This window comes from Balaenoptera borealis, assembly GCF_965194805.1.
Source record: "Balaenoptera borealis genome assembly, chromosome: 2".
Classification (NCBI taxonomy): Eukaryota; Metazoa; Chordata; class Mammalia; order Artiodactyla; family Balaenopteridae; genus Balaenoptera; species Balaenoptera borealis.
Window position 1 is genome coordinate 181,015,788 of NC_138867.1, and position 27,072 is coordinate 181,042,859.

The 27,072-nt window shown below is 59.2% G+C and overlaps 3 protein-coding genes across 5 annotated transcripts in view; 1 reads left to right on the top strand and 2 right to left on the bottom strand.

Moving 5' to 3' along the window:
- Positions 1-3,088, bottom strand: part of CATSPERD (cation channel sperm associated auxiliary subunit delta) — a 42,195-nt gene extending 39,107 nt beyond the window's left edge. The window contains exons 1-2 of the mRNA XM_082380679.1: positions 2,569-3,088; positions 855-909 (exon numbers count right to left, since the gene is read on the bottom strand). Of these exons, the coding sequence (XP_082236805.1) occupies positions 855-909; positions 2,569-2,642 (129 nt within the window). The 5' untranslated portion in view covers positions 2,643-3,088. The remainder of the gene's footprint in view (positions 1-854; positions 910-2,568) is intronic.
- Positions 3,089-3,234: 146 nt separating this feature from the next.
- Positions 3,235-25,465, top strand: LONP1 (lon peptidase 1, mitochondrial). The gene is made up of 18 exons (XM_082380606.1): positions 3,235-3,694; positions 6,519-6,607; positions 7,175-7,294; positions 9,276-9,507; positions 10,936-10,997; positions 11,350-11,479; positions 11,868-11,951; positions 13,873-14,093; positions 15,763-15,901; positions 16,626-16,804; positions 19,123-19,210; positions 19,593-19,715; positions 19,798-19,914; positions 22,097-22,237; positions 22,607-22,772; positions 23,617-23,828; positions 23,903-24,067; positions 25,118-25,465. The coding sequence occupies exons 1-18, from the start codon at positions 3,263-3,265 to the stop codon at positions 25,292-25,294; spliced, it is 2,877 nt and encodes a 958-aa protein (XP_082236732.1). The 5' UTR covers positions 3,235-3,262; the 3' UTR covers positions 25,295-25,465.
- On the bottom strand, positions 20,399-26,941 carry RPL36 (ribosomal protein L36). Of its 3 annotated transcripts, none has more exons than XM_082380678.1 (4): positions 26,785-26,941; positions 26,509-26,603; positions 25,793-25,927; positions 20,399-20,790 (listed from the first exon to the last, which is right to left on the bottom strand). In XM_082380678.1, the coding sequence occupies exons 2-4, from the start codon at positions 26,599-26,601 to the stop codon at positions 20,725-20,727; spliced, it is 294 nt and encodes a 97-aa protein (XP_082236804.1). In that variant the 5' UTR covers positions 26,602-26,603; positions 26,785-26,941; the 3' UTR covers positions 20,399-20,724. The 3 variants fall into 3 exon arrangements, with proteins under 3 accessions (XP_082236804.1, XP_082236802.1, XP_082236803.1); XM_082380676.1 differs by lacking the exon at positions 20,399-20,790 and adding an exon at positions 25,593-25,720 and having other exon boundaries at positions 26,785-26,940; XM_082380677.1 differs by lacking the exon at positions 20,399-20,790 and adding an exon at positions 25,593-25,720 and having other exon boundaries at positions 26,715-26,826.
- Positions 26,942-27,072: the final 131 nt, after the last annotated feature.

Sequence of the window (27,072 nt, forward strand, 5' to 3'; positions counted from 1 at the left end):
CTCGTGGGCTCTAGAGCGCAGGCTCAGTAGTTGTGGCGCATGGGCTTGTTGCTCCACTGCATGGGGGATCTTCCTGGACCAGGCTGCCTTGGCAGGCAGATTCTTAACCACTGTACCACCAGGGAAGCCCATGTTCCTCTTTTGATATTATCCTCTGGTTCTGTCAGAGGTCACCAATGGGGGAAGCTGGGTGAGAGGGACCTGGGACATCTCGGCACTGTTTTGCAGCATGCTGTGAATCTATAATTATGTCAAAATAAAAAGTTTAAAAAGACTCACAGGATAATGATTCATATCACATCCCCTCTGTGTATATGTTACTTATTTACAGATTACTTATTATTTGAGAGGCCAGAGGCCAAAAAAAAAAAAAGTTAGAAACCAGTCACTTGATTATTTAGCAATGCTGACACCACTTCTGAAATAACACAATGTCAATAGGAAAAACATTTGAGCTGACAAAATATTTTTTTCTTCATGCCTTTTAGGCACATGCAGGTGAAAGGAAGTTTCCTGCTGCACTGTGTCATGTAAAAAAAGTAAGTTTGCTTCCTGTGTCACTCTGCATTTAAAAAGTCCTATCAGATAGAATGCTGGATAAAAACTCAGGTGATCTGAGTTCTAAACCTAGCTGCAGCTCTTGTCTTTGTTCAGGCTACTTGACTTCTCTCAATTAGCTTTTTAGTGACATGCGAAAGGTTAATGCCTATTTCAAAAGGCAATGGTAAGGATTAGATGAAGTAATGTTCTATGCCGGACACAACGCTGGCACCCAAGAAATACTAGGAAATATTAGTTCTGATCCAGCGATTAGATAAAAGTGAAGAATGAATGTTAACTGTGGAGCCACATACCCCTTGAATTTGCTCTCTGATGTGAAACACCTTTCCTGTCCTCACCGTACGAATACTAGAGGTAAGAGATAAGAAAACATCTGTCAATGTTTATGAAACAGTCGGCATGACTCCTACCAGGTTGCCTCCGGGTTAAAGGTGCAGTACCAGTTCTTGAAGCTTTTAGGGTTATGGGAGCCCCTGGGAAATCTGATGAAACAGTGGACCCTCCTCTCCTAGAAACAGACATATGTGTATGCAAAAATGGAGATGTGGTTCCTGAGAGCTCATTAAGGCTCATTTGCAGACCCCAGATTAGTCAAATGAGGAGTGCCTACTGCCAGATTTTGTTTTTTGTCTGTGGGGTGGGGAGGTGTTGGTGGCTGGGAGAATGTTGCTCCAGTTTACAGCAGGTTCTCAATCTTGGATGTGAGTCAGAAGCACCTGGTGGGGGCGGGAAAATTGGATGTAACCAATCTTTGCAGACTTTGAGACACATCCTGCTAGTAAATCTTGCTGGAAAGTCCTACTCCCCACTCCCTTATTAAAGGCAAGTGTATCGTTAATTTCGCTGGGTCTGTTTTCATGTCTGTAAGGTTAAGGAATCACTTTGCCGTGAAACTCGTTGTAAAGATCAAATGAGGCCATGCACCAGAAATGCATTCTCTATTTCTTCAGCAAACAGGGCCCTGCTGAATGTGACAGCTCATTCCAGGCAGGAGTTGCCTGAGGGTGGGAACTGGGCTTTAGCATCTGTCCCGTGCCCACGGCACCGCATGTACAGTATTTACTAATCTAACGTTTACTGAGATCCAAAAATGTTCCGGGCAAGCAGTGAATAACAGAAAACACTCTATACCCTCATGGAGCTAATAGCCTAGTGACAGTAACAGACAAGAAAAAATTTGTGACGAGTAACAGAATTTAGTGATTGATAGGAAAAAGCAGCTATAGGGAGGAGAGGGTCTTTAGATGAGGAAGTGTACTATTTGTCAGCATCTGAATAATGAGGAAGACGTCATGGAGAAAATCTGGAAGCAAAGCGTTCCAGGCACAGGGAGAAGCAGGCACCAAGTCTCCCCTGTTCGCGAGTTTGGCAAGTTCAAAGGACCGGTGGCTGGGAGCAGTGATTCAGGGGCGGGCAGGGGCCACATCAGTGGTTGTCACATCCCTAGGGGACCCTTGGTAATGTCTAGAGACATGTGATTGATGGTCAAGTCTGGGGAAGGAGGTACTACTGGCATCGAGTGGGTGGAGGCCAAGGATGCTGCTCAACATCCTACAATGTACAGGACGGTCCCACCCCAGAGAGTGATCAGGCCCTAAATGTCAGCAGCGCCGCTGAGGAACCCTGCGCCAGATACGGCGCGAGGAAACTGGGTTTTATTCCGGGTGCCACAGGGAAGGGGAGTGACGAGATCAGATTAGTTTATAAACAACCCCTCTGGCTGCCAGGATGGAGAGGAGGGCACAGCCTAGGGTGATGGCGGTGGAGGTCGCTTGAAGGCATCGGAATTGGGCCAAAGTCTTGAAGTGGCAACTGGAGGACTTGGTGATGAGCTGGAGGCGGTGGGGTGAGAGAAAGGGTGGGTATCAAGTTCGCTTCCTCAGGGAGTAAACTGGGAAGCCTCAATAAGGTTGGGGAGCGGAGCATCTTTCCTGGATTCCGCGCAGGGATGAGCCTGCCCCCTCCCCGATCCCTGGCAGCACCCCAGACCCGGGAGGGCGGCCCCACCGGCACAGCGGCTGAGCTCTGGCCAGCGGGCAGAGCCGCAAGGTAGTCGCCGCCACCAGCATTAACAGCAGCATCTCGTTCTACCCGCCGCCGCTAACACACAGTTCCTCAATTGCCGCGGGGAGTAGCTTCACAGCCTGGGCATGCGCAGTCTGCCGCGGAGCCTGGGCATGCGCACCTTGTTCCCCAAGAAGCCTGAATCCGCCCATCTCAACAAGCCCCCAGCGCCTGGGCATGCGCACACTGCCGCCCTTGGGCTGTCTACAGTTTGAGCATGGGCTTAGCGTCTCTCGGGAAGCCCGAATCCACCAGCCGTGGCGCGCGCCAGAGCTTGAGCTTGCGCGTGTCACTCAAATTCCTAAGCCCAAGTGTTTGGACCGGGCTGCCCATACGTTCCCAAAGCTGCGCTTGCAGGCACAGCTGCTCTCTTTCTAGGGGCCATCATGCGTGCCCACAGCCTTCCCCGCGATCCGAAGGGGCCTATCGGAAAAGGTGGATGCGACAAGGGAGCTTGAAAGCTTCCGGCTCTACTTCGTGTAGGCCCCGCCTCCACTCTTCCAAGTCCCGCCCTTGAAGCCGTCCGTTTCCGGCCACCCCTCCCGCGGGCACGCAGGCACGCGCCGGCCGTCACGTACGCCCCAGCCGGGCCCGCGGAAATGACGCAAGTCCCACGCGCCGCCAGGATGGCCGGGCTATGGCGGCGGGTGCAGGCTACGTGCGGCTGTGGGGAGCTGCGAGGTGTTGGGCGCTTCGGCGGCCGCTGCTGGCCGCCGCCGCGGGGCGGGTCCCGACTGCGGCCGGAGCTTGGTTGCCCAGAGGCCGGCGGGCCTGCGACGCCTCTCCTCCCTGGGCGCTGCGAGGCCAAGGCCCCGCCGCCGCGGGCCACTGGCGGGGACTTCGGGATGCTAACAACCGCAGCGGCGGCGGCGCATTCTCGGGCGGCGAGGATGCCTCCGAGGGCGGCGCGGAGGACGGGGCCTCGGGCGTGGGGGGCAGCGTGGGCGGCGGGGAAGGCCCTGTCATAACGGCGCTGACGCCCATGATGATCCCGGACGTATTCCCGCACCTGCCGCTCATCGCCGTTACGCGCAACCCAGTGTTCCCGCGCTTTATCAAGATTGTCGAGGTAATGAGAGCCCCCGCCTTGGCCTCCGTTTCCCCCACGTCTGGAAGCTGCAGGTTGGACCGAGGGATCGCTCAGCACCCTCATGCCTCACAACTTGAAAAAGTTCGAGTCCTAGTTTTCTCACTACTAGCTCGGTGAACTTGAGCCAGTTTCCGCCCCCTTTCAGATCCTTTCAGGAGAGTTGAATCCAACGAGCTTAGGATTGTCCACTTAACAGTCCTAGTCATAGAAATTCGGTACCGGGAAAGATCAGAACAGTCTTGCCACTCGGTTACTTTTCTGCTGGTCTTGGTAAATGTTTTGTGACAGTCTCCCCCAGGGTGGTCTGCCTTCTGGTTAAGAGCCCCTTCGGGATCCGGATTCATTCCTTTCTTAAATGTTTCTTGAGGTCATGTGCTAGGTACGGTTCTAAATGTTAGGGATACAGCCCTGAACAAAACGGACACACTTTCCTGCCTTTGGCCCTTAGGTTCCAGCGGGATTCGAGAGGTAATAAACGAGGCTAGGAAGTAAATTATGGGCTGGAAGGCTGTAAGTACTACAGGGGATGATAGAGCGAGGGATTGTCCGGAGTCTCAGGAGGAACATGGCACAAGGATGTTCCCAGGGGTTTATTCATTCATTTATTCAGTAGGGTGTTCTTGTTCCCATGTAGCCGGCTGAGGATTCAGCAGAACAAGTCAGACACAGCCCCTCTGCCTAAGGAACTTATATTCTGGTGCAAGAGACAGTAAAGATCTTTTCAGACTAAGAGCCACGGGATGTGGGGTGGTGCAAAATGGACCAGGGTGATGTAATAGAGAGAAAGCAGCAGGAGTGCAAGGAACTTGAGTTTTTTAATGATGTGGATACGAGTCCGTGGAGGAGAAGCGTTATCTCTTAAACTGTCTAAGCAAGGTCATACAATGAGTCAGCTCTGCATTCACCCTCCAGCCTCTGCCCTCACTCTGCAGTCTCTGCTGAATAAATCTCAGCGATCCCTTGGAAAGGGAAAGGACGGTACAGAGGGACAGCATTCAGCCAGTGTGGGGGGGCGGGCAGAAGGAGCCCCCTCCACCTCCTCTCCAGCACTGTGTGTGCGTCCGAGCTGCCCTTCCAAGGGCCTTCCCTGATGTTCTGTAGTGGGTACCGGCAGGCCTCAGGGCCGGACCCTGTGGGTTCATATCCTGGCCCCTCCACCCCTAGCTCCATAACCTTGGGCAAGCTGTTCCTCTGGGCCTCCACTGTCTCATATGTGAAATGGGCGTAATAATAGTACCTCATTTCTTAGAGCTGTGATGGGAGGTAAATGAGGTCATGTCTAAAGGCCTCAGAACCGTGCCTGGTGCTTGGTACGCCTTCGTAAGAAGCGGCTGCTGTTACCCATGTGGTGCACTTTTGACACCTCAGAAATGAGCCCTGGGGGTCTTTTCTCCATACTTGACCCCCCCCAACCCCAGCCGTCCTCTCTACCCTCCCAGGCCCCTGGGGCCAGGATGTTCAGCAGGTACGGTCCCCTCAGCCCCTCAAAGTGGCAGATGCCCCCTGTCCCCAGTACCCAAGTAGAGACAGGATTCTTCCAAGAGATTCTGTGTGCCCACCTAGGGCTAGGCAGGAGGGCTACATGAGATGCTGCGGGTAGTGTGAGACTGGCATGTGGAACTCGCATGTGCTATCCCTGTTGCTGTTACTTTATGAATAATGAAAAAGGCGTCCCACCAGAGGGAGGGACAGGTGCTAAGATGCAACGGTCAGCTGTTAGCCAAGGAGAAAGTGGGAGCTCCCAGGGGACCCAATAACTGTTTCTGAACCTGTTAGCCAAGCTCTGATTACTCTTGATTTGGTAGTTGACACTGCATGCGGCTCACTTGCCCCAGTGGCGTCTCTCCTTATTAGTGGCCTCTGAGTATAGACCAGTGGCTCTTAATTTTGGGTGGGTCATGTAACCCTCCTGACGGATGTCATGGACCTTTTTTCTGGGGAGAATGCATTTAGAGTGTCAGGAATTCCCATACCGTGTGGTCATGGAGTGAGTTAAAACGCTGCTTCTCAAAGCCGGGTTCCTGGACCAGCAGCCATCACCTGGGAGCCTGCTTGAAGTGCAGACTCTCAGGCCCGCTTCAGCCCTCCCAAATCAGAAACTCGGGGGGGGGGGGCGCCCAGCCGTCTGTTTTAAGAAGCCCTCCAGGGAATTCTGACTTGTGCCAAAGTTTGAGGGCCATTAAGTTTAATTAGAGTCTGGTCTAGGAATTAACACAGGCTTGAAGGAAATCATTTGAGCCCTAAGGACACCTGTGCTCCTCCCTATCAGCTGTTTCCTAGGAAACATCATTAGCCCTCTACCTGCCAGTGGAATGACAGGAGAATGTGCTGTGATGGGGGGGGCTTCGATGATCAATCAATAGGATATAGATGTGATTGGGATATACTTTCCATGAAAATTGGAGGAAATTACCAGCCTGTGGGGTGTGTCACATTTGAATTATGCACATTTACTTTTGTCCTCCCGAAAAGAAAAGCAGAGAGTTTAGATTTTCAAGCCAAGGCATTTCGCTACAGAAACAGCTCTTGAAATTGGATGTGAAATCAACTTCTTGGTACTGGCCGTTTGTCTCCTTTTAGTTTTCTTTAGGAAGAGGGAAAAACTAAGGAATGCAGCTCTTCAATACTGCCCGTACCTTTTTTTTTTTTTTTTTTTGGTTCAGAGGTTCCTGGACCGTGTTGGTTAGTCCTGGATCAGATTAGCACACCCCTAGAGAGTATTACAGAAAATGCCAGAGCTGCTGTCAAAGTGTCAGCTAGAAAGCCTACCCTGCGTTTCACTTTGGGGTCATTGTCATGCTAGGTTAAAAATAAGAAGTTGGTTGAGCTGCTAAGAAGGAAAGTTCGCCTCGCCCAGCCGTATGCCGGCGTCTTTCTAAAGAAAGATGACAAGTAAGTGTAATTTTTCCTTCACTCCTTGTTGAAGCCGCCCTGGATTGTAGCTCACCGAAGAGCCTGCTCCGTACAGTAGCCGGGACCTCTGACTCCTGACCTGAAAGAAACCAAGTCAGACCTACGGGGCATGAGGCCGAGAGCTGAGCATCCCTTTTCAGTCTGGGCTGAAGACTCTGCCCCAGGCCCTGGGCTTCATGCGTGGTCCAGGTTGGGGGAAGCTAACCTTGGGGGACCCCTGGTGTTAGGCCAGGGTGAGCCTGCTTCAGAGCAGAGCTAGGCGGGCAGATGCGGGGGCTCCAGGCACATCCACCTCGACTCCAGGTAGGAATGAGTTCCTCTTCGAAGTCGGAAGGTGTGTTCTATGCAGGCTCCATAAGAGGAGGTGTGGAGTGGAATCCAGATTCCATCTGGCCCCACCTGCCTGTATGCGGTGACCCTCAGGGGCGGCCCAGAGCACCTGTAGGAGCAAGGAGGTCAAGGCCAGGAGGGGTGTTTCTCTTCTTTCTCTTTTCAAGAGAGCCAGAGCACCTGTGCCCATGTTCCTTTGTGTCCCTTCTCCCTCAGCAACGAGTCTGACGTGGTCGAGAGCCTGGACGAGATCTACCACACGGGGACATTTGTCCAGATCCACGAGATGCAGGACCTTGGGGACAAGCTGCGCATGATCGTCATGGGACACAGAAGGTGCGGGAGCCCGAGTGCATGGGGCGGGGCGGGAAGAGTGGCCTGGGACGCCCCAGGTTCCAGCACCGACCTCCCCTTCTTGGCCACCGCAGTGACCAGGCCAAAGCTAGAGGTGGACCCCCCCCCACCCCCCCCCCCGCTTCTCAGAGCCGCTCTGCTTAAGCGGCAGTCTGAGTGGTCAGTGAGAAGCCATTTCTCACGCCCGTTAGTCCAAAAAGCACCACGAAACAGAAGATAGCACGTTGCCTCATGGTTCATGTCTGGGTGTCAGCACACCTTCCCCCTGGTGCCTGCATCTGCGTCTCCATTCAGCTTGACAGGTTGGGGTTTTTTTTTTTTTTTTTTTCCTGGCTGCACCATGCAGCTTGCGGGATCTTAGTTCCCGGACCAGGGATCGAACCCGTGCCCCCTGCAGTGGAAGCACGGAGTCTTAACCACTGGACCCCCAGAGAAGTCCAGGTTGCGGTTTTTTACTCAGCCAGTCTATCTCTACCTCCTCTGCCGAAGGGCTTCATATGGCATTTGCAAGCCCAGTCTAACCGGCTGTATTGTTACGGCTAATTAAGAAAAACCTACATGATCAGCTGGGTTGAAGCTGGAAGCACCGCCCCCCCCAACCCCAGCCGTCCTCTCTACCCTCCCAAGCCCCTGGGGCCAGGATGTTCAGCAGGTACGGTGTTCATGAACACGTTCATGAATGTGTTCATTTCTTTTCACGTGTTCCAAGGAACATTGGTCTCCCAAGATGAGACGCTTGTCAAAGGTGTCCTGTGATCACAGACATGTGGGAGACGTTTCAGACTCACCAACCGTTAAGGTCGTAGTGTTTGGAAAAGCTTCTTACTGAAGATGCCCGTTGGTGTTTGTTGACTCGAGAGCCCTTCATCCTTTTCTCTCACGGAGCCTTTTTCTGTGTCAGCCGGCAGCTCCCCCAGAGCACACGGGGGAAATGGTCCGGGCCGGCAGCGCTTCCGTGGACTGTCCTGGTGGCATCCCCGCTGCGCCGAGCCCCCATGCCTGTCTTCACCTGCTCGCGTTAGAGTCTGTTTTAGGGAAGAGGCTGTTCCTTTGTCTCCTGGGAGGATTCATGGCTCAGAAAGAACAGAATAAGATACAACCAAAATTAATAAAGACGGTGCGGCTACTCACTGCTCCGCTAACTTGCAGGGTGCCTTGGAGAATGAGTCCTGCTGAGTCCTGTGGCCAGGCCACCTCGGTGCTCACTGCGTCCCGACCTCCTTTTCTGTGTGCATCTTGCTGGTGTCTGCCCGCCACTGAGTCTGCGTCCCCGGTAGCGTTCAGGCCTGCTCTCTAAGGGCGGTACTGTTGTTAGTTACCCCATGTGGCAGAAAAGGGCCAACACGTCACTGAACACCGGGCGCCTGGTGTCTGCTGGGCGCCTGGTGTCTGCCAGACCCTCAGGTGTGAGCGGAGTAGCCGGCGAGGGGCCCAACTTGGGGAGCCCGCCCGCCGCATGGGGAAAACAGGTCACCAGCTAAATTCTGACGGTGGCGGGTGCTTTGGGGTGAAAATGACGATGGATGGGGGGTGGGGTGGGTATGTGCGCACGTGGGACTGGACTTCATGTGGAGTGGTTGGGGAGGACCTCAGTGGAGACGCCCTTGAACCTGGAGCTGAACCTTGTGCAGGAGCCACTGTGTGGTGAGCTGGAGGCCGGGGGAATGGCAGGCGGAGTCCCCGATGGGCCCCAGAGCGCGGGCTGCCACTGGCGTCCTCGTTCCTGGAGGACGGCGGGCGTTGGTGTGGGAAACAGTGGATGGGTTGGCTGCAGTCTGGGGCAGAGGGCCTGCTGGTCTTGGGTTCTGAGACAGCAGCTCCTCTCTCCCCACTAGCCCTGGTGGCTGCAGGGGCCTGGGCCCAGTGAGCCCTTGTGTCATCAGCACCGCAGAGTGTTGTGGCCGGCAGGACGCCCCCCTTCCCCCCAGCCTCGGTGGCTTCACCTCCTCTTCTCCGTCTTCAGGGTTCACATCAACAGACAGCTGGAGGTGGAGCCGGAGGAGCCCGAGGGCGAGAACAAGCAGAAGCTGCGCAGGAAGCTGAAGCGGGGCAAGAAGGACGCGGAGGAGGACGGCGGCGCCAAGCGGCAGGTGGAGGTGGTGATGGAGCCGGACCCCAGCCCCGCTGGTGAGGTGCTCATGGTGGAGGTGGAGAACGTCGCCCACGAGGACTTCCAGGTCACGGAGGAGGTGAAGGTGAGTGCACACGGGGGGCAGAGCACCCTCTTCCTCCAGGAGTCCTGGGAGGAGCTGGCGTCGGGAAGGTCGGAAGTGCGCTGGAGCCTTGGCTGCTGTGAAGGAACCGGGTCCTGGCTCCTCCTCCCAGGCCCAGGGGTGGGGGAGTGGGCAGGGCACATGCAGCTGATTCTGTGACCTGTGCTTCCAAGACGGGAAAGAGCCTTCTGGCCACCTTGACCCCAAGCCTAGGCTGGCCTGCCTTCTTCTCCATAGCATGGCGAGCCAGCTGTCGAGAGGGTGTTGGGAAATGTCCTTCCACCATCCTTCTCATGTAGGTTATGGGCAGAGTGACCTGCCTCCAACGGGGAGAGGTGAAGAAGAAAGGCAAGGCAGGTGGAAGGCTCCTCGGGTGCGCCCGCACCTGGTGTCCTTGGCCTCCCCAGGGGGAACACCAGCTTGGCGTAGCTGACAGCTTTGGTCTGAGGCTGGGGTGGGTTCTGAGCTCGGTGGGAAGGAGTGCCACAGTCCATTGGTGATGGCTGCTGCGGGCGCTGGAAGGGGCCCGGGGCCGGCAGTTGCCTCCATGGGGCCCTCCAGAGCAGCTCTGCCGGGGAGAACTTTCCATGTGCTGGATGCATTCTGTGACTCTGCACCATTCGGCCCCTGTGACTGTTGAGCACTTGATCTGTGGCTGCTGTGACTGAGGAACAGAACGTCTGATTGTATCTCATTTCAGCTCACTTAAATGTGAGCAGCGCCTGGTGGCTGCTGTCCTGGGCAGCCCAGCCTTAGTGTTTCCTTGAAGGCTCTCACCTGGGGGGAGGGGAGGGGAGTGGGGAGCTCGGAGCGCGGCGCCTGTCCCTCTTGACGCACATGCCGTGCAGGCCCTCCAGCTGGCCTGTTCTGGTTCCTTCTACAAAGGTCATCCCAGGCAGATCAGGGACAAAGCCATTAACCAGAGGCCGGCGGATCACACTGAAAAAGCCCAGCAGTGGTGGCTGCTTGCTTTGTGCCGGCGGTGCCCTGCGCAGAGTGCCAGGTGCCGGGACCTGTGGCCTCTGGAAACGAGGCGCAGGATTTATGCCATAAACTGTGTCCAGTGATCCTGCCGGGAGTGTCACTGGCCTCGCTGTGGCGGCAGCGAAGGCAAGGACAGCAGTACCCGTGGCATCCGTAGCAGAGCCGGCTGGGGCGAGGTTCTGGTGGGACAGACCTCGAGCCCCTTCTCCCCGCCCAAGATGGCTCGTTCTAAGGTCGAGGTTCAGAGTGGTCCACGGAGACAGGCTTGGTTTAGGTTTTGCTCTTGGGTCCTGAGTCCCTGTGACTTGTGAACTGGGGCTCCGCTCCTGGGCCTCTGGGGCCGTCCTTGGCTGGGCCGGGTGGGAGGGGCTCCAGGGCCACAGCCCCCTCTGGTCCCAGTGACCCACTGGCCTCCCTGCTTGCCAGGCCCTGACGGCGGAGATCGTGAAGACCATCCGGGACATCATCGCCTTGAACCCGCTCTACAGGTTGGTCTCCTGTCCCCTCCTGATGAGGCCAGGCTGGGCCTGTCTGGCTGCTTGTCTTCATTGAGATCCTGGCTGGGCTTGGGGACTGCCTAGCCTCTGAGTGGGGAGCCGCTTCCCTCCCAGCAGGGAGGCCCCGGGGCGGGCGGGAGGTTGGAGGGGGCACAGCCTACCGGCCCCGGCTCTCTCGTCATCAGCCAGGTAGGGGGAGGGCATCTCAGGAGGGCTGCTGCATGGCTGCCAGGGTGGCTTATGTCTGGGCGTTGGGGCGTTAGTCCCGCTCCAGGATGGGCCACGGCCCAGTGTGGACCATGGCGGTCCCGGTGCCCCGTGGCAGCATCGCTGTCCCTTCCAGAGAGTCTGTGCTGCAGATGATGCAGGCTGGCCACAGGGTGGTGGACAACCCCATCTACCTGAGCGACATGGGCGCCGCGCTAACTGGGGCCGAGTCCCACGAGCTGCAGGACGTCCTGGAGGAGACCAACGTGAGTGCGGCCTCCCCGCCTGGCTGCTGTCCTGGGCTCCGGTGTTGGGGTGGGTTCCCGTTAGCTCACGTCCTTCTGTCCACGTCCGGCCCCTCGTTCTTGGTAGCGGCCGCGTGGTGTCCCACTGGGCGGCGCCCGTCATTCAGTGGGTGGCGTGTTTGGGTTGTCGCCAGTCTCGTCGTTACGAGCAGCACCTCTGCCAGTGTCCTGGTCCACACGGCCTGCAGACCTGTGGAGTGTGGCTAGAGCACTGGGCTTGCTGGGGCAGAGCGTGCGCCCCTCTCGGATTTGGGGAGGCATGGCCTGTCCACCTGCCCCGGTTCGCGCTCCCTCCCCACGGCCCCTCCACACAGATGGCCATCCTCTCACGTCTTCCCTTTCTTGGCAGATTCCCAAGCGGCTGTACAAGGCCCTGTCCCTCCTCAAGAAGGAGTTTGAGCTGAGCAAGCTGCAGCAGCGCCTGGGCCGGGAGGTGAGCGGCGGGGCGGGGCCCCAGTGCCCAGGCGAGTCTCTGCTGCGAGGCCGCGCTCCCCCTCGGGGCTGGGAACCTGTGCAAAAGTGTCAAACTGGTGCCAGCACCTGAGTGCAGAGTGAGAGGTCCCGGGACCCTCCTGACCATTGAGGGAGCCTGGGGGGAAATGCTAGAAGTTGGGAGCCAGCCTGGGAAAGGTCGAAAGCTGTTTCCCCAGACTCAGCTGTTGGATGCCCACCTTCCCAAGTGGGCAAACCCATGGAGTGCCTGGATTGTCGGTTACTTAACGTTTTCCAGATTTAACTCACTTTTACCACTTAGTTGTTTTGTTTATTTATTTATTTTATTGGAGTGTAGTTGATTTACAATGTTGTGTTAGTTTCTGCTGTACATCAAAGTGAATCAGTTATATGTATGCATATATCCACTCTTTTTTAGATTCTTTTCCCATAGAGGCTGTTATAGCACTTAAGTTTTTTTTTTTTTTTTAATTATTTATTTTTGCCTGTGTTGGGTCTTCGTTGCATGTGGGCTTTTCTCTAGTTGTGGCGAGCGGGGGCTACTCTTCGTGGTGGTGCACGGGCTTCTCATTGTGGTGGCTTCTTTTGTTGCAGAACATGGGCTTCAGTATTTGTGTCTCGTGGGCTCTAGAACGCAGGCTCAGTAGTTGTGGCGCATGGGCTTAGTTGCTCTGTGGCATGTGGGATCTTCCCAGACCAGGGCTCGAACCCGTGTCTCCTGCATTGGCAGGCAGATTCTTAATCACTGCGCCACCAGGGAAGCCCTCACTTAGTTTTTTTTTTTTTTTTTTTTTTTTTAATAAATAAGTAAATAAATTTATTTATTTATTTATTTATTTATTTATATTTTTGGCTGCGTTGGGTCTTCATCGCTGTGCATGGGCTTTGTCTAGCTGCGGCGAGCCGGGGCTACTCTTTGTTGCGGTGCGTGGGCTTCTCATTGCGGTGGCTTCTCTTGTTGCAGAGCACGGGCTCTAGGTGCACAGACTCTAGAGCGCAGGCTCAGTAGTTGTGGCGCACGGGCTTAGTTGCTCCGTGGCATGCGGGATCTTCCCGGACCAGGGATCAATCCTGTGTCCTGTGCATTGGCAGGCAGATTCTTAACCACTGCGCCACCAGGGAAGTCCCCCTCACTTAGTTTTTGTGTTAGGAAAAGAATTCGTATCATATTTATTTTATTTATTTATTTATTTAAAATATTTATTTATCTATTTGGTTGCTCCAGGCCTTAGTTGCAGCAGGCAGGCTCCTTAGTTGTGGCTCTTGGCCTCCTTAGTTGCGGCTCACCGGCTCCTTAGTTGTGGCATGTGGGTTCCTTAGTTGTGGCAGACGGGCTCCTTAGTTGCAGCTCAGCTCGCCGGCTCCTTAGTTGTGGCATGCGAACTCTTAGTTGCGGCATGCATGTGGGATCTAGTTCCCTGACCAGGGATCAAACCCAGGCCCCCTGCATTGGGAGCACGGAGTTTTTAACCACTGTGCCACCAGGGAAATCTCTTGTATCATATCTTTAATTGGAAAAGCCACTAGGCAGCTCTCACATGCAGGGGCACAGGACAGCAGGTCACTGGGCGGGCGCCGATGCTGACCTAGGGCCCTGAACCCGCGTCCTGCTGTTCCGGCTGTTAGAGGGAGCGTGGCACCCCTTTGATTAACGTGAGGGACACACTGGCATTAGGCCCAGCTTTTCCTGGTCGTAACCAGGATTGAAGGGCGGATTCCTTCCTCCCCTGGAATTCGGGTGTTACTTACCGCGAGGCCCGTGACCAGGAGGACTTAGGGTGGAACGTGGGGGAAATCGGAGGCTGGGTGCCCTGGGTTTCTCTCCCATGTCCTGAGGAAGCAGCAGGCCCACCCTGGGCTGCGTCCCCTCTGCTCTGACGGCGGCTTCTGGGCCCTGGCAGGTGGAGGAGAAGATCAAGCAGACGCACCGCAAATACCTGCTGCAGGAGCAGCTGAAGATCATCAAGAAGGAGCTGGGCCTAGAGAAGGACGACAAGGACGCCATCGAAGAGAAGTTCCGCGAGCGGCTGAAGGAGCTCGTGGTCCCCAAGCATGTCATGGACGTGGTGGACGAGGAGCTGAGCAAGCTGGGCCTGCTGGACAACCACTCCTCCGAGTTCAAGTGAGCGCCGGGGGGCCCGTCTCTTTCCCCAGCCTCAGGAAAGCTGGGCATCTGGCTGGGGTCCCCGGAAAGCCAGGAGGGTGGGCCCCTCATGCATGTTCTGGTCACGGTGGGTGTCCATCCTCTCGTATCGCCCCTGTGCGGGCCGTGTCTCTGTCGCCCCTGTTTCACAGATGAAGGAGTCGAGGCTTGGAGAAGTTACGTCAGTGCCCCTGCCTCTGGGCTGGCAGATGGGGACAGGGATTTGAAGCCAGGGACATCTGGCTCTAAGCCAGTGCCACCAGTCAGGACCAGGAGTCCCCAGGGCCATTGCTCCAAGGCCACCCCCTCCCCTGGCCTCCCTCTGGCGGCTTTGAGAGTCAGCCAGGAAACAAGCGTCTTCCTGGGGCCCTGGCCTTGCCCGGCAGGTGTTGTCCTGTGCACACTGGCTAGGGGTTGGGCCCCGTGGGATGCTTCTGGCTGTGCCCGCAGCCCAGGCCTGGGCGTTGCTCCGGCGCGGCTCGGGGGACAGCTCCTCAGAGGGGGGATCTGAGCGGGCCTGCAGCACCCGACCCTCCCGGGCTGCTGGGCCGGGCCCCTCTCTGGCTCAGGGTGTCTGGGGAAGGCTGGTCTCTTTGCACGAGGACCCTGGGAGACGCTGGTTCCCCTGGACGCCGCAGGCCTCCCCGCCAGAGATGCCCCCAGCTCCTCTCACCGGGGCAGTGAGTGCGCTTCCCACACCGATGTCAGGGTGACCACACGCTTAGTCCCTTAGAACGTCACAGACTCATGTCACGGTCTGGAGGCAGAGGCCCTCACGTCTGGCGTGGTGGGCAGGACGGGCTCCTTCTGGAGGCTCTGGGGAAACTCTGTCTCCAGCCTTTTCAGCTTCTCGGAAATGTTCCATGGCTCCCGGCCCTTCCTCCGTCTTCCGAGCACGTCACTCCAGCCTCTGCTTCTGTCGTCCGCCTCGCCTCTTCCCTTGACCCTGACCTCCCTGCCTCCTCCTTATCAGGCCCTTTGTGAGGGGTGCCTCTGTCCCTGGGTGCACAGCCCTCGGCCTGAGGTCACGCTCCAGGCCTCAGTTTCCCCACTTGCCCTCATCAGGTTGTCCCTCCCCCATCCTACCCGCTGGCCCCTCCTGTGCTGTGGGACCCTGAGCCGGCCCCATGCTCGCAGAGTCTCTGGTCTGGGAAGCAAATGTAGCCCTTGTGCCAGGAACTGCACCCATACAGGCAGACCTCGGGGACACCGCAGGTTGGGTTCATGGCAAAAAAGCGAGTCGCGTGAATTTTCTTGGTTTCCCCATTCGTGTAAAAGTTATGTTTACGCTATACTGTAGTCTGTTAAGTGTGCAGTTGCGTTATGTCTAAAAAAAGACAACGTATATGCCTTTATTAAAAAGTACTTTATTGCTAAAACGACCATCACCTGACAAGGCACGGTTACCACAAACCTTCAAGGTGTAAAACACGTGGTGTCCACCCAGCGCAGTAGGCGAGGCGTGTCTGCACCACGCCGGGAGCGGGGCAGGCCAGGCTGGGCCGGCTTCTCAGGGCAGTTCGGGCCCCAGCTGACACTTGGTGTAGTTCTCACGTCGGGCGCGTGGGTCCCAGCGCTGTGGATGTACAGAGCGGGCTTCGGGCGGCTCACTGGGCCCGCTCACCGGCTCTTGTCTGTCCTGTGGCAGCGTCACCCGCAACTACCTGGACTGGCTGACGTCCATCCCGTGGGGCAAGTACAGCAACGAGAACCTGGACCTGTCCCGGGCCCAGGCGGTGCTGGAGGAGGACCACTATGGGATGGAGGACGTCAAGAAGCGCATCCTGGTGAGGCTCGGCCGCCCGCCCTCCCCGGGGCCGTGCCCGCATCCCCGCTTGTGCGTGGGGCGCCCGGCCGAGCTCTGAGAGGCAGCGGCTGTCGTGTCTGGATCTGTGAGGGTGGTGGAGGCCTTGGGGCCCGGGAGCCAGGACTCCCCCTGTGCGGTGGGGAAAACCCAGGGGCGCTCCCTGGAGAATCTGGGGGTCTGGTGGGGGCTTGGCTGGGCCAAGGCTGGTGTGGGGTCAGCAGGGGCCGAGGAAGGTGAGGGATGGAGGGGCCCAATTGGAGGGACCAGGGTTGGAGTGGCTCGGAGGTGTTAGGGGCTGCCCAGGCCCGCCTGCTCGCTCCAGGGGGCTCACGGATTCCCCAGGGGGATAAAAATTGTGCTCGCGATAGGAAGCGAGGGCCAGAGGCGTCTGGCTGAGAGCGGGTGGGCCAGCGGGGAGAGAGGACGCTGTGATCCAGGTGGGGAGCTGCCAGGTGGGCCTGGCATCGGGGTCACCCAGAGCCCGTCACCCGCGTCCCCTTGCTGCCTGCTCGTCCTGTTGGTGCCACAGGCTGTCCCTCCTGTGTCAGATGACAGTCCCGTCAGCTCGGCCCCTCTGGGTCAGGCCCTGTCCCTTCTCGCAGCCCCGGATGCCTGGATGGTGGGGAGGCTCAGGCCCGGCGGGGGCCCTTGCCCTGTGGAAAGGGCAGCGCTGTCTCACGGGGTCCTCCTGCCTCTGCCCGCAGGAATTCATTGCCGTCAGCCAGCTCCGGGCCTCGACCCAGGGCAAGATCCTCTGCTTCTACGGTCCTCCAGGTGTGGGCAAGACCAGCATCGCCCGCTCCATCGCCCGGGCCCTGAACCGCGAGTACTTCCGTTTCAGCGTCGGGGGCATGACGGACGTGGCCGAGATCAAGGGGCACAGGTTGGTCCGGCCTCTCCCCCTCGGGGCTCACCCCGCCTCCCATCAGCCTTCCTTCTCTTGGGTCTGTTCCTACTCTGTAGCGTGATGGTGGCGGGCAGCAAACTCCACTCACGCTGGAATAGGTAACTGAAAAGTCAGGGTGTCCATCTGACCTCAGGCCTGGCTCAGTCCAGGTGCTTAAAAACCTCGGATCAAATTGGATCAAAATCTCGGCCTCTCAACCACTGGAAAGGCCTCTTGGCCAGGCTGTCAGCAGACGGCCCCCTGGTTCCAGCTTCCATCCCACCAGCTCAGCACCCCGCACCCCAGCAACACTGGCCGCAGGCCCGGGGACTGGGGACTAGAGTGGGAGGGGAGACGGTCTCCCCAGTGAGGCCTCAGCACCTGTCTTGGTTCTTGCCTCCCTTGTCAGGCCCAGAGCCCGGCTGGCATCCCCTGTGCGCAGGCTCTGACAGCCACCTGGCCCGTGCGTGGTGTCCTTCTGTGGGACGTAAAGGGTGTTGTGTTCCGGGGCTTCCCGCCATGCTGGCCTCCGCAGAGGGTGGTTTTTTGAAAAGCCTTGGTGAGACACAAGTGCAGTGGGTACACGAGTGTCTGTTCCGAGTCGGCCATGCATTTCCATCCTGTAGTGTCCAAAGAAGGTTTAAATCTGTGTTTAAAAGTTACTTTTCTGGCTTTTCTAAAAGCGTGGACAGTTCTGGGCACCAGGGTTCACAGGCCCTCCTGGCAGCAACGCTCCAGAGCCGGGCCGCCCGCTGGGCAGGGTGCAAGCACCCCAGTCTGCTGCAGCCCCCCTCAACTCCTGGCTCTCTCGAGTCCTCTGGATGGTGGCCAGTCTTGAGATCTCACCAGCCCGGAGCCCGGTGTGAGCTCCAGGGGTTTGGAGAAGGGAGCCGGAGCATGGTGGGGCCCGGGTGGGGGTCAGGAGGGTACGAGGCCGGCACAGCCTTGGGGGCGGGGTCACTGGGAGGCCTGCAGGCTGGAATGGTGCAGGCGTGCCCGGGAGCTGCGGTCTGAGCTGGGAGGTGCAGCAGGATGGAGGTGGAGGGGTTGGGGGCTGAGAGGGAGGCAGAGGCAGAGCCGGGCCCTGGTTCAGGAAGGACGGAGCTGCAGACAAGCACCATGTGCTCGAGTTTCTAAACAAGCAGGAGATCTGTGACGCTGGGGGTGAGTCTTCGGGGAAAGGGCACCCAGCAGGGTGTGAGCAGGTGGGCGTTCTGTGCTGATGTTGGTCTAGGGACAGGGAATTGACTGCTGTTATACTGGTGACAGCCAAATCCTCCTCTGCCCACAGCCCTCCAGGGCTCCCACCTCCCTCGGGTTAAAGCCCAAGTCCTCCCCGTGGCCCACAAGGCCCTGCACGACCTGCCCCGTCCCCTCCCTGCCCTCCCCTCCTCCCTCTCTCCCCCTCGCTCACTCTGCTCCAGACACATGGGCCTCCTCACTGTTCCTCCAACACACCAGGCACGGTGCTGCCCCAGGGCCTTTGCACGGGCTGTGCCCTCCGCCTGGAATGCCCCTCCCCCAGACACCCATGTGGCTCCCCCTCACCTCCTTTGCTTGTAGCCTTTCCCTAAGATGTTCCTTATCTCTTCCTTAAAATACTGCCTCACCCTCAAACTGGCGTTCCAGATCCTCCATGCCTGCTTTTCTTCTTTGTCGCAGATACGAAGTCTTTCGTACCTTGTGATTTTCTCCTCTGCCTGGTTTGTGGTCTGTCTGCCCTGCTGGGCCTTAGCTCACAGCACTGGACTCATGTCTGGTTTCCTAAGAATGCCAGGCAAGCACCTGCAGCCGAACTGGGCAGACAAGTAGGCTCTCAGGAAACACGCCTGAAAGGACGTGCCGGCTGGGGCCGGGCCCTGGGCCTGGTGACCCTGAGGCCCAAGGACCCAGGCGTGCGGGATGTTCCTGCCGCAGGCCCTGGCTGCTCCCTGCCCCTCTCCTTCTGTTGGATCGGGCAGTGCCGGCTGGGTTTTGCCATCTGGGTAGGAGGTGCTGGCTAGCGGGAAGAGTCTGAGTGATACTTGGCTGTGAATCTGTCCCCGCCCTGAGCCTGAGCTGGGGGAGCACGTTGACAGCCCCAGGACTTGGGACCATTACGCTGTCAGGATGACCCAGTGCTCTGCCCACCTGCACAGTGCGGAAACATTTATCCTCCGCCAGGGCCACGCTGTGTGTGTCTCCCTGTGTCTCCTCTGGGCGGCCTTGGAAGGCATGTGGTGATCCCTCAGCTCCAGGGGAGCTGGGCCTTGGGCGCCAGTGTGGCTAGCCCAGGCGCTGGGGCACCGACCGCCCCGCTGTGCCCTCTTCCGCAGGCGGACGTACGTGGGCGCCATGCCAGGCAAGATCATCCAGTGCCTGAAGAAGACCAAGACGGAGAACCCCCTGGTTCTGATAGACGAGGTGGGTGGGGCCTGAGGGCTGGGCCCTGGCTGGGCTCATACCCTTCCCTGAGGTTGGACGTGGCCCCTGGGTCCTCCTGGCCCACAGCTGCAGGTGGCCCTGACCAGACGGGGTCTGTTTTCAAGGTGAAACTGTGGCCCACTGCGGTTTCCATGGTGCCTGAGTCACTGTGGGTGGCCTTGTTGCAGCTGGCTGTCTCATGACACCGGCCCCCTCCCGCCCTGGAGGACCCGGTCCCTGCCCATGGCCACACGGTCAGGCCAGCCCTCCTGCTCCGGGCTTCCCTAGCCCCAACCCCCAGTGGTCTGGTCTCCCGCTGGGGTGTCTGGCACTGGGGGGAGGACAAGGGGCTAACACCCGCCGCCCCCTGCTGCCCCTTCAGGTGGACAAGATTGGCCGGGGCTACCAGGGGGACCCCTCATCAGCGCTGCTCGAGCTGCTGGACCCTGAGCAGAATGCAAACTTCCTGGACCACTACCTGGACGTGCCTGTGGACTTGTCCAAGGTGCGTGTCCCACCTGGGGGCTGGGCCAGTGGGGAGAGTCTGGACGCCCTGTCCTACGGCACCTCACTGCCGCCTCCCCCAGGTGCTGTTCATCTGCACGGCCAACATCACCGAGACCATCCCAGAGCCGCTGCGGGACCGGATGGAGATGATCAACGTGTCGGGCTACGTGGCCCAGGAGAAGCTCGCCATCGCAGAGGTAAGGCAGCCCCGCTGGCCCGGCCCTGGGGAGGGGCGCCCCGCGGCCACTTGGGCTCAGGAAATATCCGAGTGCCCACTAGGTGCCAGGCCTTTAACCGGAGCTACGGGTGCAAGCCGCAGATCCTGCTCTGGGGCTCCCGAGCCAGGAGGAGACAGACGGATGTGGACGGGATCTGCCCGTGTGGTGTGATTACAAGACACGGATGACACCAAGGCGGGGGTTCGGGGGGCTCCCCACCCCAACCAGTTGTCAGCCGAGGGTCTTATGATTCAGTGCAATTCTGACACTACCCACCCGGAAACGGCATCAGACCCCAGGTTCAGGGCTCAGACCAGAGCACTGCCCCCACTTTGGATGCCAGACCCCAAGTCCCTGGCCGCTCTTACTTTAGACTGACTGGGTATAAATCGGGGGTTCCCACAGCCCCCTCCTCGGTTTGATAATTTGCTGGAACAGCCTACAGAACTCAGGAAGACAAGAGTTTTTAACTTACTGTTACCAGTTTATTATAAAGGATACAACTAGGGAACAGCCAAAACAGAGACTCCTGGGGCAAGGTGTGGGGAAGGGCCCATTACTGGGCATGGTTGACCGGATGACTGATTGCATCATTGGTCACTGGTGATTAGCGCCCCTCCCTGGGGGCTGAGGATGGGGCTGAAAGTTCTGTCCCTCCAGTCCCTTGGTTGGTTCCTCTGGCCACCAGCCCCCATCCAGCTGTGCTAATGATCACTTCTTGAAAGGGGCTTCTTGTGAATAAGAAAGGATGCTCTTCTCGTCCCTGTCACTCAGGAAATTCCAAGCGTCTTAGAATCGCTTGCGCAGGGAATTGGGGCCAAAGACCCAATATGTATTTCTTGTTATAATCACAGGCTGTAGAACAAGAGCAAGGAAAGACACTCCATGAGCACAGTGCTGAAGGTAACACAACCCCACCTTGGCCTTCAGGGCCCAGCACTGTCTTGGGGTTGTGAGTTCGGCTCTGACAGTAAGTTACCCCTTGAGTGCCCCGCTGCCTCGTGGTCACGCACCATGGCCGGTGTCGTGCCGGGTCAGTAACGGCTGTGGGCGCGAGAGTGAGGCTGCTGTCTGTCTGCCCACCAGCCGTGCTTCCCCGGTTTATGGGACTGCCTGCCTGGGCTTTCCTGGGCCCAGGCCCTCCCGGGATGCGGGCCTCTGTCTGCACTTCTATTTGTAGGAAAGCTCTTCCTGGGCTGGTGGGATCCTTCCCTTTTCCTGGTGCCCGGGTGTGTGCGGTGCTTTACTAGCCTGCAGTCAGTCAGAGGAGAGCCGGATTTCCTTTCCAGAGGGCTCGAATTCCTGATACAGTGTTTTCTTTCCAGAGGGGGCTTTAGTACATCTTGTCCCCTTGAGCCCTTCGCAGCCCTGTGACAGGTGCAGGCTTGCAGTCTTTGCATCCCCTGGGGGGTGGGAGGCGAGGAAGAGGAGCTCTTGGCTGAGGCGGTCGCAGGGGTACTGGGACTCCCCGTCACTTCCCCCGTCCCCCACCAGCCTGGACACTCGACCAGGCAGAGGAGGGGCAGGCTTGGGGGTGTGGGTGGAGGGGTTCCTTCAAAGCCCTGAAGGGACAGCAGGAGGAACATAGGACTGTGGGACGCTTCTGCCCCGCAGTCAGTGCTCAGGACTGCTCAGACTCCGCCGACTGCTGTGTGGCAGCAGTGGTGCTGGGCCCTGAGTGACCCTGGAGCCTCTGACCTGCTCCCCATCCCCACCTGCTCTGTGCAGCGGTCACATAACCGGTCTCTGTATGAGGAGGAAGTCTAGGGGTTCAAGGAGGCCTTCCTGGAGGAAGAGGCATCTAAGATGAGCCTTGGGAGCATGTGGAGGTGGCAGGCCAGGCGTCTGCAGGTCCTAGGCCCACCGTTCAGGATCCTGGCGCCTGCCGGGCTCTCTCCCTGGACACTCTGCCACCCTCTCCTGGCCTTGCTGGCTCTCCTCCCTTCAGGTCTCGGCTTAGGTGTGGTCTCCGGGAGCAGCCTCCCCTCACACCCTCTGCTGAATGGCCCCCAGCTACCCCCGGGGACAGGGCCTCCACGGGGCAGGTCCAGGGTCTACCTCGGTGACCTCGTTTACCCGGCCAGGGGTCTTTGGAAGGGTGGGCAGGGCCCACGGGAGAGGCCCTGGGGGTCCTGATGGCGGCTCTCCTCCTCCCTGGCAGCAGTACCTGGTGCCTCAGGCCCGCGCCCAGTGTGGCCTGGACGAGAGCAAGGCCACACTGTCATCGGACGTGCTGACCCTCCTCATCAAGCAGTACTGCCGGGAGAGCGGCGTCCGCAACCTGCAGAAGCAGGTGGAGAAGGTGAGCCGGCCTGCCCGGAGGCGGAGGGACGCATGCTGTCTGAGGCACTCACAGCAGGTCCCTAGAGGAGTCACAGCCACAGGCAGGAAGTAGATGGTGGGGCTGGGGGAGGGGCTGGGGAGGCAGTGGTTAATCAGGACAGTTTCATTTTGGGAAGATGAGAAAGTTCCAGAGGGGATGGTTGGACACCAGCGCAAAGGCATTTCCTGCCACTGAGCTGTACACTTAAAAATGGTTAAGATGGTTTTAGGTCACGTGTACTTTATCACAACTGTAAAGAATTAAAGGCAGGTGGAGGAGAGTTGGGGGCAGGGGGTGGGGGGCTGGTTCTGTGGCCCGGCCGCCCCCCAGCCCGCTGCGTCCACACAGGTGTTACGAAAGTCCGCCTACAAGATCGTCAGCGGCGAGGCTGAGTTCGTGGAGGTGACGCCGGAGAACCTGCAGGACTTCGTGGGGAAGCCGGTGTTCACGGTGGAGCGCATGTACGACGTGACGCCTCCCGGCGTGGCCATGGGCCTGGCCTGGACCGCCATGGGTGAGTGGCCTGCGCTGGAGCAGGCAGCGCCGGGGGCTCTGCGCGTCCCTTTAGTCGTCTGTCCCCCGGTAGAGGTGGGCGCGCTCACCGCGGGCTGCTCTGAACGCCCTCTCCGCTGGTTGGCGGGGTGCAGTGAGGCCAGGGGACCAGGGCCGATCAGGGACGATGGGACCGCGAGGCAGCAGCAGTGCCCCGGGAGCTTTCTTTGGGCTCCTGGTTTTCAGGTTTGCCTGAAGGACAGCCCTTCACAGCACGAGACCCTGTCGCCTGGGGGGCCACCACCCAGTGGGGGAGGAGGCCCAGGCAGCTCTGGGGAGAAGGATCTGAGGGGCTTCTTGTCCAGACGACCTGGCTCAGCCCACCTGCACTGGGGAGGCTGTGTCTGGGAGCTACAAGGGCGGAGGGGGAGCGGCTCGGGGTCTGTGTAGCAGGCAGGGTTGGGTGCGGCCCTGGGGGCGGGGCACAGAGGAGGCAGGCTCTGAGCGGCTGGGCATCTGCTGGTTTGGGCTGCACTGAGAGGGACTGCACGGGAGGATGCGAGCTTGGCACCAGCAGGCTCTGCGCCGCGGGCAGGTACAACGTGGAGGCCCAGCACAGAGATCGTCTTCAGGTTTTCATGTAACCCGGTCCCCGCAGATGGATCTGCTGCCCCGAGGAGGTGGCTGCGGGGGGACAGTGCGGGCACTGAGGTGTGAGGGATGAGAAGGCTCTAGGCTGGGATGAGCCGGGGAAGGGACGGTGAGGGGCGTCCCCTCACTGGGGACGAGGGTGAGGGCGTGGCAGGAGCGGCCGTCCAGGAGTCTGAGGCATCCTGGGCTCATGGGCTCTACCCTCGGTTCCCCAGGAGGCTCCACGCTATTTGTTGAGACATCCCTGAGGCGGCCGCGTGACAGCAAGGGGGACAAGGACGGGAGCCTGGAGGTTACAGGCCAGCTGGGGGAGGTGATGAAGGAGAGCGCCCGCATCGCCTACACCTTCGCCAGGGCCTTCCTGATGCAGTACGACCCCACCAACGAGTACCTGGTGACCTCGCACATCCACCTGCACGTGCCTGAGGTGAGGCTGGACCCGCGCCCACGCCCCATGCCCCCACCTGGCAGCCGCCTGCCCACCAGCCTGTCTCCCCCCAGGGCGCCACCCCCAAGGACGGCCCGAGCGCTGGCTGCACCATTGTCACGGCCCTGCTCTCCCTGGCTCTGGGCCGGCCGGTACGGCAGAACCTGGCCATGACGGGCGAGGTCTCCCTCACAGGCAAGGTCCTGCCTGTAGGAGGCATCAAGGAGAAGACCATTGCGGTGAGTGTCCCGCCCAGCAACACGGGCGCGGGATAGCGCACAGCCATCATTCACGTGTCAGGGCTAATCCCCCCAGGCGAGAAGAGTGACAGGCCCATTTTACAGAAGGGGAAAGTGAGGCCCAGTGGGCATGGGATCTGGATCTGCCTGGCCTGGCACCCCTGTCGAGCTGACTGCCTAGCCGCCCCTGCCTCCACAGTGGTCTTCCGCCTCTTCAGCCTCATCTCAGCCCCTCAGCGATGAGTAGGGTCTCCTGCTTCCTCACCACTGTGGGTGCAGGAGAGGCTGGAGGAGCAAGGCTTGGGCACTGCAGGTGGACAGGGGGCCCAGAGCCCAGCGTCTCACTGGGTGTGCTGTAGGTTTGACTGTGGTGGATGGGGGAGGGGGCCTGTGCTTCCCCTCAGTGTTGGGGGCCCCCCGAGCTCCTGGCAGCGCCCCAGTGTCTCTCACCTGAGCCCCCAGGCCTCTCTCCCTGTCTACCTCAAAGGGACCGCAGTCCCAGGTGCCTACAGAGCACTCAGGGAGGGGCTCCTGTGATAGGGACACCCAGGCAAGGTGTGTGGGAGGCTCTGCACCTTGCTTTCCTCTTGCAAAGTGGGAGGTTCAGTGAGTCACTGCGTGCTGTCCCTAGAGCAACACATGGCGACACATGGGGACCCTTGTCCACCAAGGGGCAGAGTCAGGCTGAGGGACAGCAGCTCAGAGGCCCCGGGTGGGACAGGGCACGTGGCAGTCTTCAGCTCCTGTGCATTTTTAGGTGCCAGATCTCTAAATGTAAAGCAGTGGGTGCTGTGATTAATCCCAGAAACCATGGACCTCATAATTCCTGTATTTCCAGACACCTTTGGGGGTGGGGAGAGCCACTGGGGTGACAGCACACCAGAAGAGGCCTGGGTTCCTGCTGCCAAGCTACTGGAGCAGAGGCTGGTGATGTTACCTTGGGCCTCAGTTTCCTCATCTGGGCGAGGCAGGGTGGGCGCTGGGAACCTGGCTCCACGCCCAGCCCTCTCCTCCCTCCCACACTGACCTGCTGACCGCCCCCCATCCCAGGCCAAGCGTGCCGGAGTGACATGCATCGTCCTGCCAACCGAGAACAAGAAGGACTTCTACGACCTGGCGGCCTTCATCACGGGGGGCCTGGAGGTGCACTTCGTGGAGCACTACCGTGAGATCTTCAACATCGCCTTCCCCGAGGAGCAGGCCAAGGCCCTGGCTGTGGAGCGGTGACGCCGGCTCCGGGCACTGCCGGCACCGCTGGGCCCGCCGGGGCTGGAACTGCGCTCAGGGGAGAGGCTCCAGGCGGCTGAGCCACAGGAAGCTCGGGAGAGGCCTGGAGCCCGACCTCAATCATGGCTTAATCGTTGACTATTTAATTATGATTAAAAGCTGTTTCCAGTACTGCTTGGTTGGCTGTGGCTTCTTTCTGTGCCCACCACCCTGCCTGTCAGTCACCAAGGTGCCCAGGGACACGTGTGCCCCAGCAGATGGCCCCCCCGCTTCCCACTGGCAGCACAGAAACCCCAAGTTTCTGGAAAAGTTTTATTGTGCACAGAGGGGAAGGGCTCAGTCCTTCTTGGCTGCCGCCTTCCTCATGGCGGCCAGGACATTGCTCAGCTCCTCTCTCTTTCTCTTGGCACGGATGTGTGTCCCCACCTGCCGGGCAAGGAGGGCCGTGAGCCTGAGCCCCAAGTCCCACCCTGGCCCTAACACAGGGATCCTACCTACCCTTTTCTTGATGAACTTGAGGGCCCGCTTGTCCTTGGAGACCTTGAGCAGCTCCATGGCCCGCCGCTCATAAGGGGCAAAGCCGCACACCTCCCGGATCATGTCCCGCACGAACTTGGTGTGCTTGGTGAGGCGCTGCGGGAGAAGGGAGGCGTCAGGGTGGGGCTCCGAGGGGGCGCCCGACCGCTCAGGGTCTCCGGGTGGAGTGTTGTGTGTCTGCTAACAAGGGAAGCCCAAATCCTCCCCAGTCCCCAATCTTATCAACATCAAAGTGGCACGTCACACCCGGCTCTTTGCACGGGCTGTTCCCCGGGCCCAGAACCCTCTCGCCCTGGACACAAGCTGGGCACCATGGAATCGGGGCCGCTTAATGAAGAAATATATAAACCCCCATGAGCCTACGATTCCTCAACCTGACACACAAGGAATCCGCTTTCCCTCCACATTCCAACTCCGATCCAGAAACCCTTCTACTCGGCAAACTCCTGCTCATGCGTCTAAACCCGCTCCCAATTCGCTCCTGCCCCAGCTTCCGAATCCACGGGCCGGGAGGGTCCCGTTACTTAGCCCCGGCGGGCGCTCGCCGCGCAGGCGCGTAACCGGCATCTTCACTCTCTGCTCTGAGAAAGCCCGACACCCCCTTTCTTCCGTTTAAGACACCAGGGCTCCCCACTGCCCTCGGGACTCGACACCCCGACTGCGCTCCCGGCACTCACCCCGCGGCGGCGGCTGTGCCTCGGCTTGCTCACGTTCTTGGTCACCTTGTGGCCCTTGTTGAGGCCCACGGCCATGGGGTAGCGCAGAGCCATGGCTGCGGACATGGGTGGGGAGAGGGGGGTGGAGGTGAGTCCCGGCTCGGTCCCCGCCGCCCGGAACCCCGCGCCTCGGCTCCCCCGGGCTTGCTCGCTGCACCCAACCATACCCCCGAGCTGCACTGGGGCTCCCAAGGGTCCGGATGGCAGCTGATGGTACTCGCGCTGGCCTTCACTAACCTGCTGCTCCTCAATGGCTGCCGCGGCGGAAGGACCTCAAACGCGCCGAACTCTGGGATTTCTACCAACCCGCGGGCGGCGCGGGCCAGAGAGGCAGGAATGTCGCGGGCTCCCCCTGGCGGCTGGAGGAGTCCCTGTGGGCCCCCTGAGCATGCGCGCTTACCCTCGCGGGCCCAAACCAGTAGTCGGACCGGGTGGGCGTGGCTGTGGCTGCGGTGTCTCCCTCTGCAGGGTGGGTTGAGAGGTGGAATCCTACCTCTGCCGCCAGCTGGCTGTCCCAGCGCCAGA

What these genes read in the sequence shown, in the direction of transcription:
- LONP1 (XM_082380606.1), top strand. Translation starts at nt 3,263, where the DNA reads ATGGCGGCGGGTGCAGGCTACGTGCGGCTGTGGGGAGCTGCGAGGTGT. An exon ending in ACGTCCTGGAGGAGACCAAC is followed by an intron (nt 11,480 to 11,867) that starts GTGAGTGCGGCC and finishes CTTTCTTGGCAG; the next exon opens with ATTCCCAAGCGGCTGTACAA. An exon ending in TGCCTGTGGACTTGTCCAAG is followed by an intron (nt 19,716 to 19,797) that starts GTGCGTGTCCCA and finishes CGCCTCCCCCAG; the next exon opens with GTGCTGTTCATCTGCACGGC.
- RPL36 (XM_082380676.1), bottom strand. Translation starts at nt 26,601, where the DNA reads ATGGCTCTGCGCTACCCCATGGCCGTGGGCCTCAACAAGGGCCACAAG. An exon ending in GGCACAGCCGCCGCCGCGGG is followed by an intron (nt 25,928 to 26,508) that starts GTGAGTGCCGGG and finishes CTTCTCCCGCAG; the next exon opens with CGCCTCACCAAGCACACCAA. An exon ending in TCAAGTTCATCAAGAAAAGG is followed by an intron (nt 25,721 to 25,792) that starts GTAGGTAGGATC and finishes CTTGCCCGGCAG; the next exon opens with GTGGGGACACACATCCGTGC.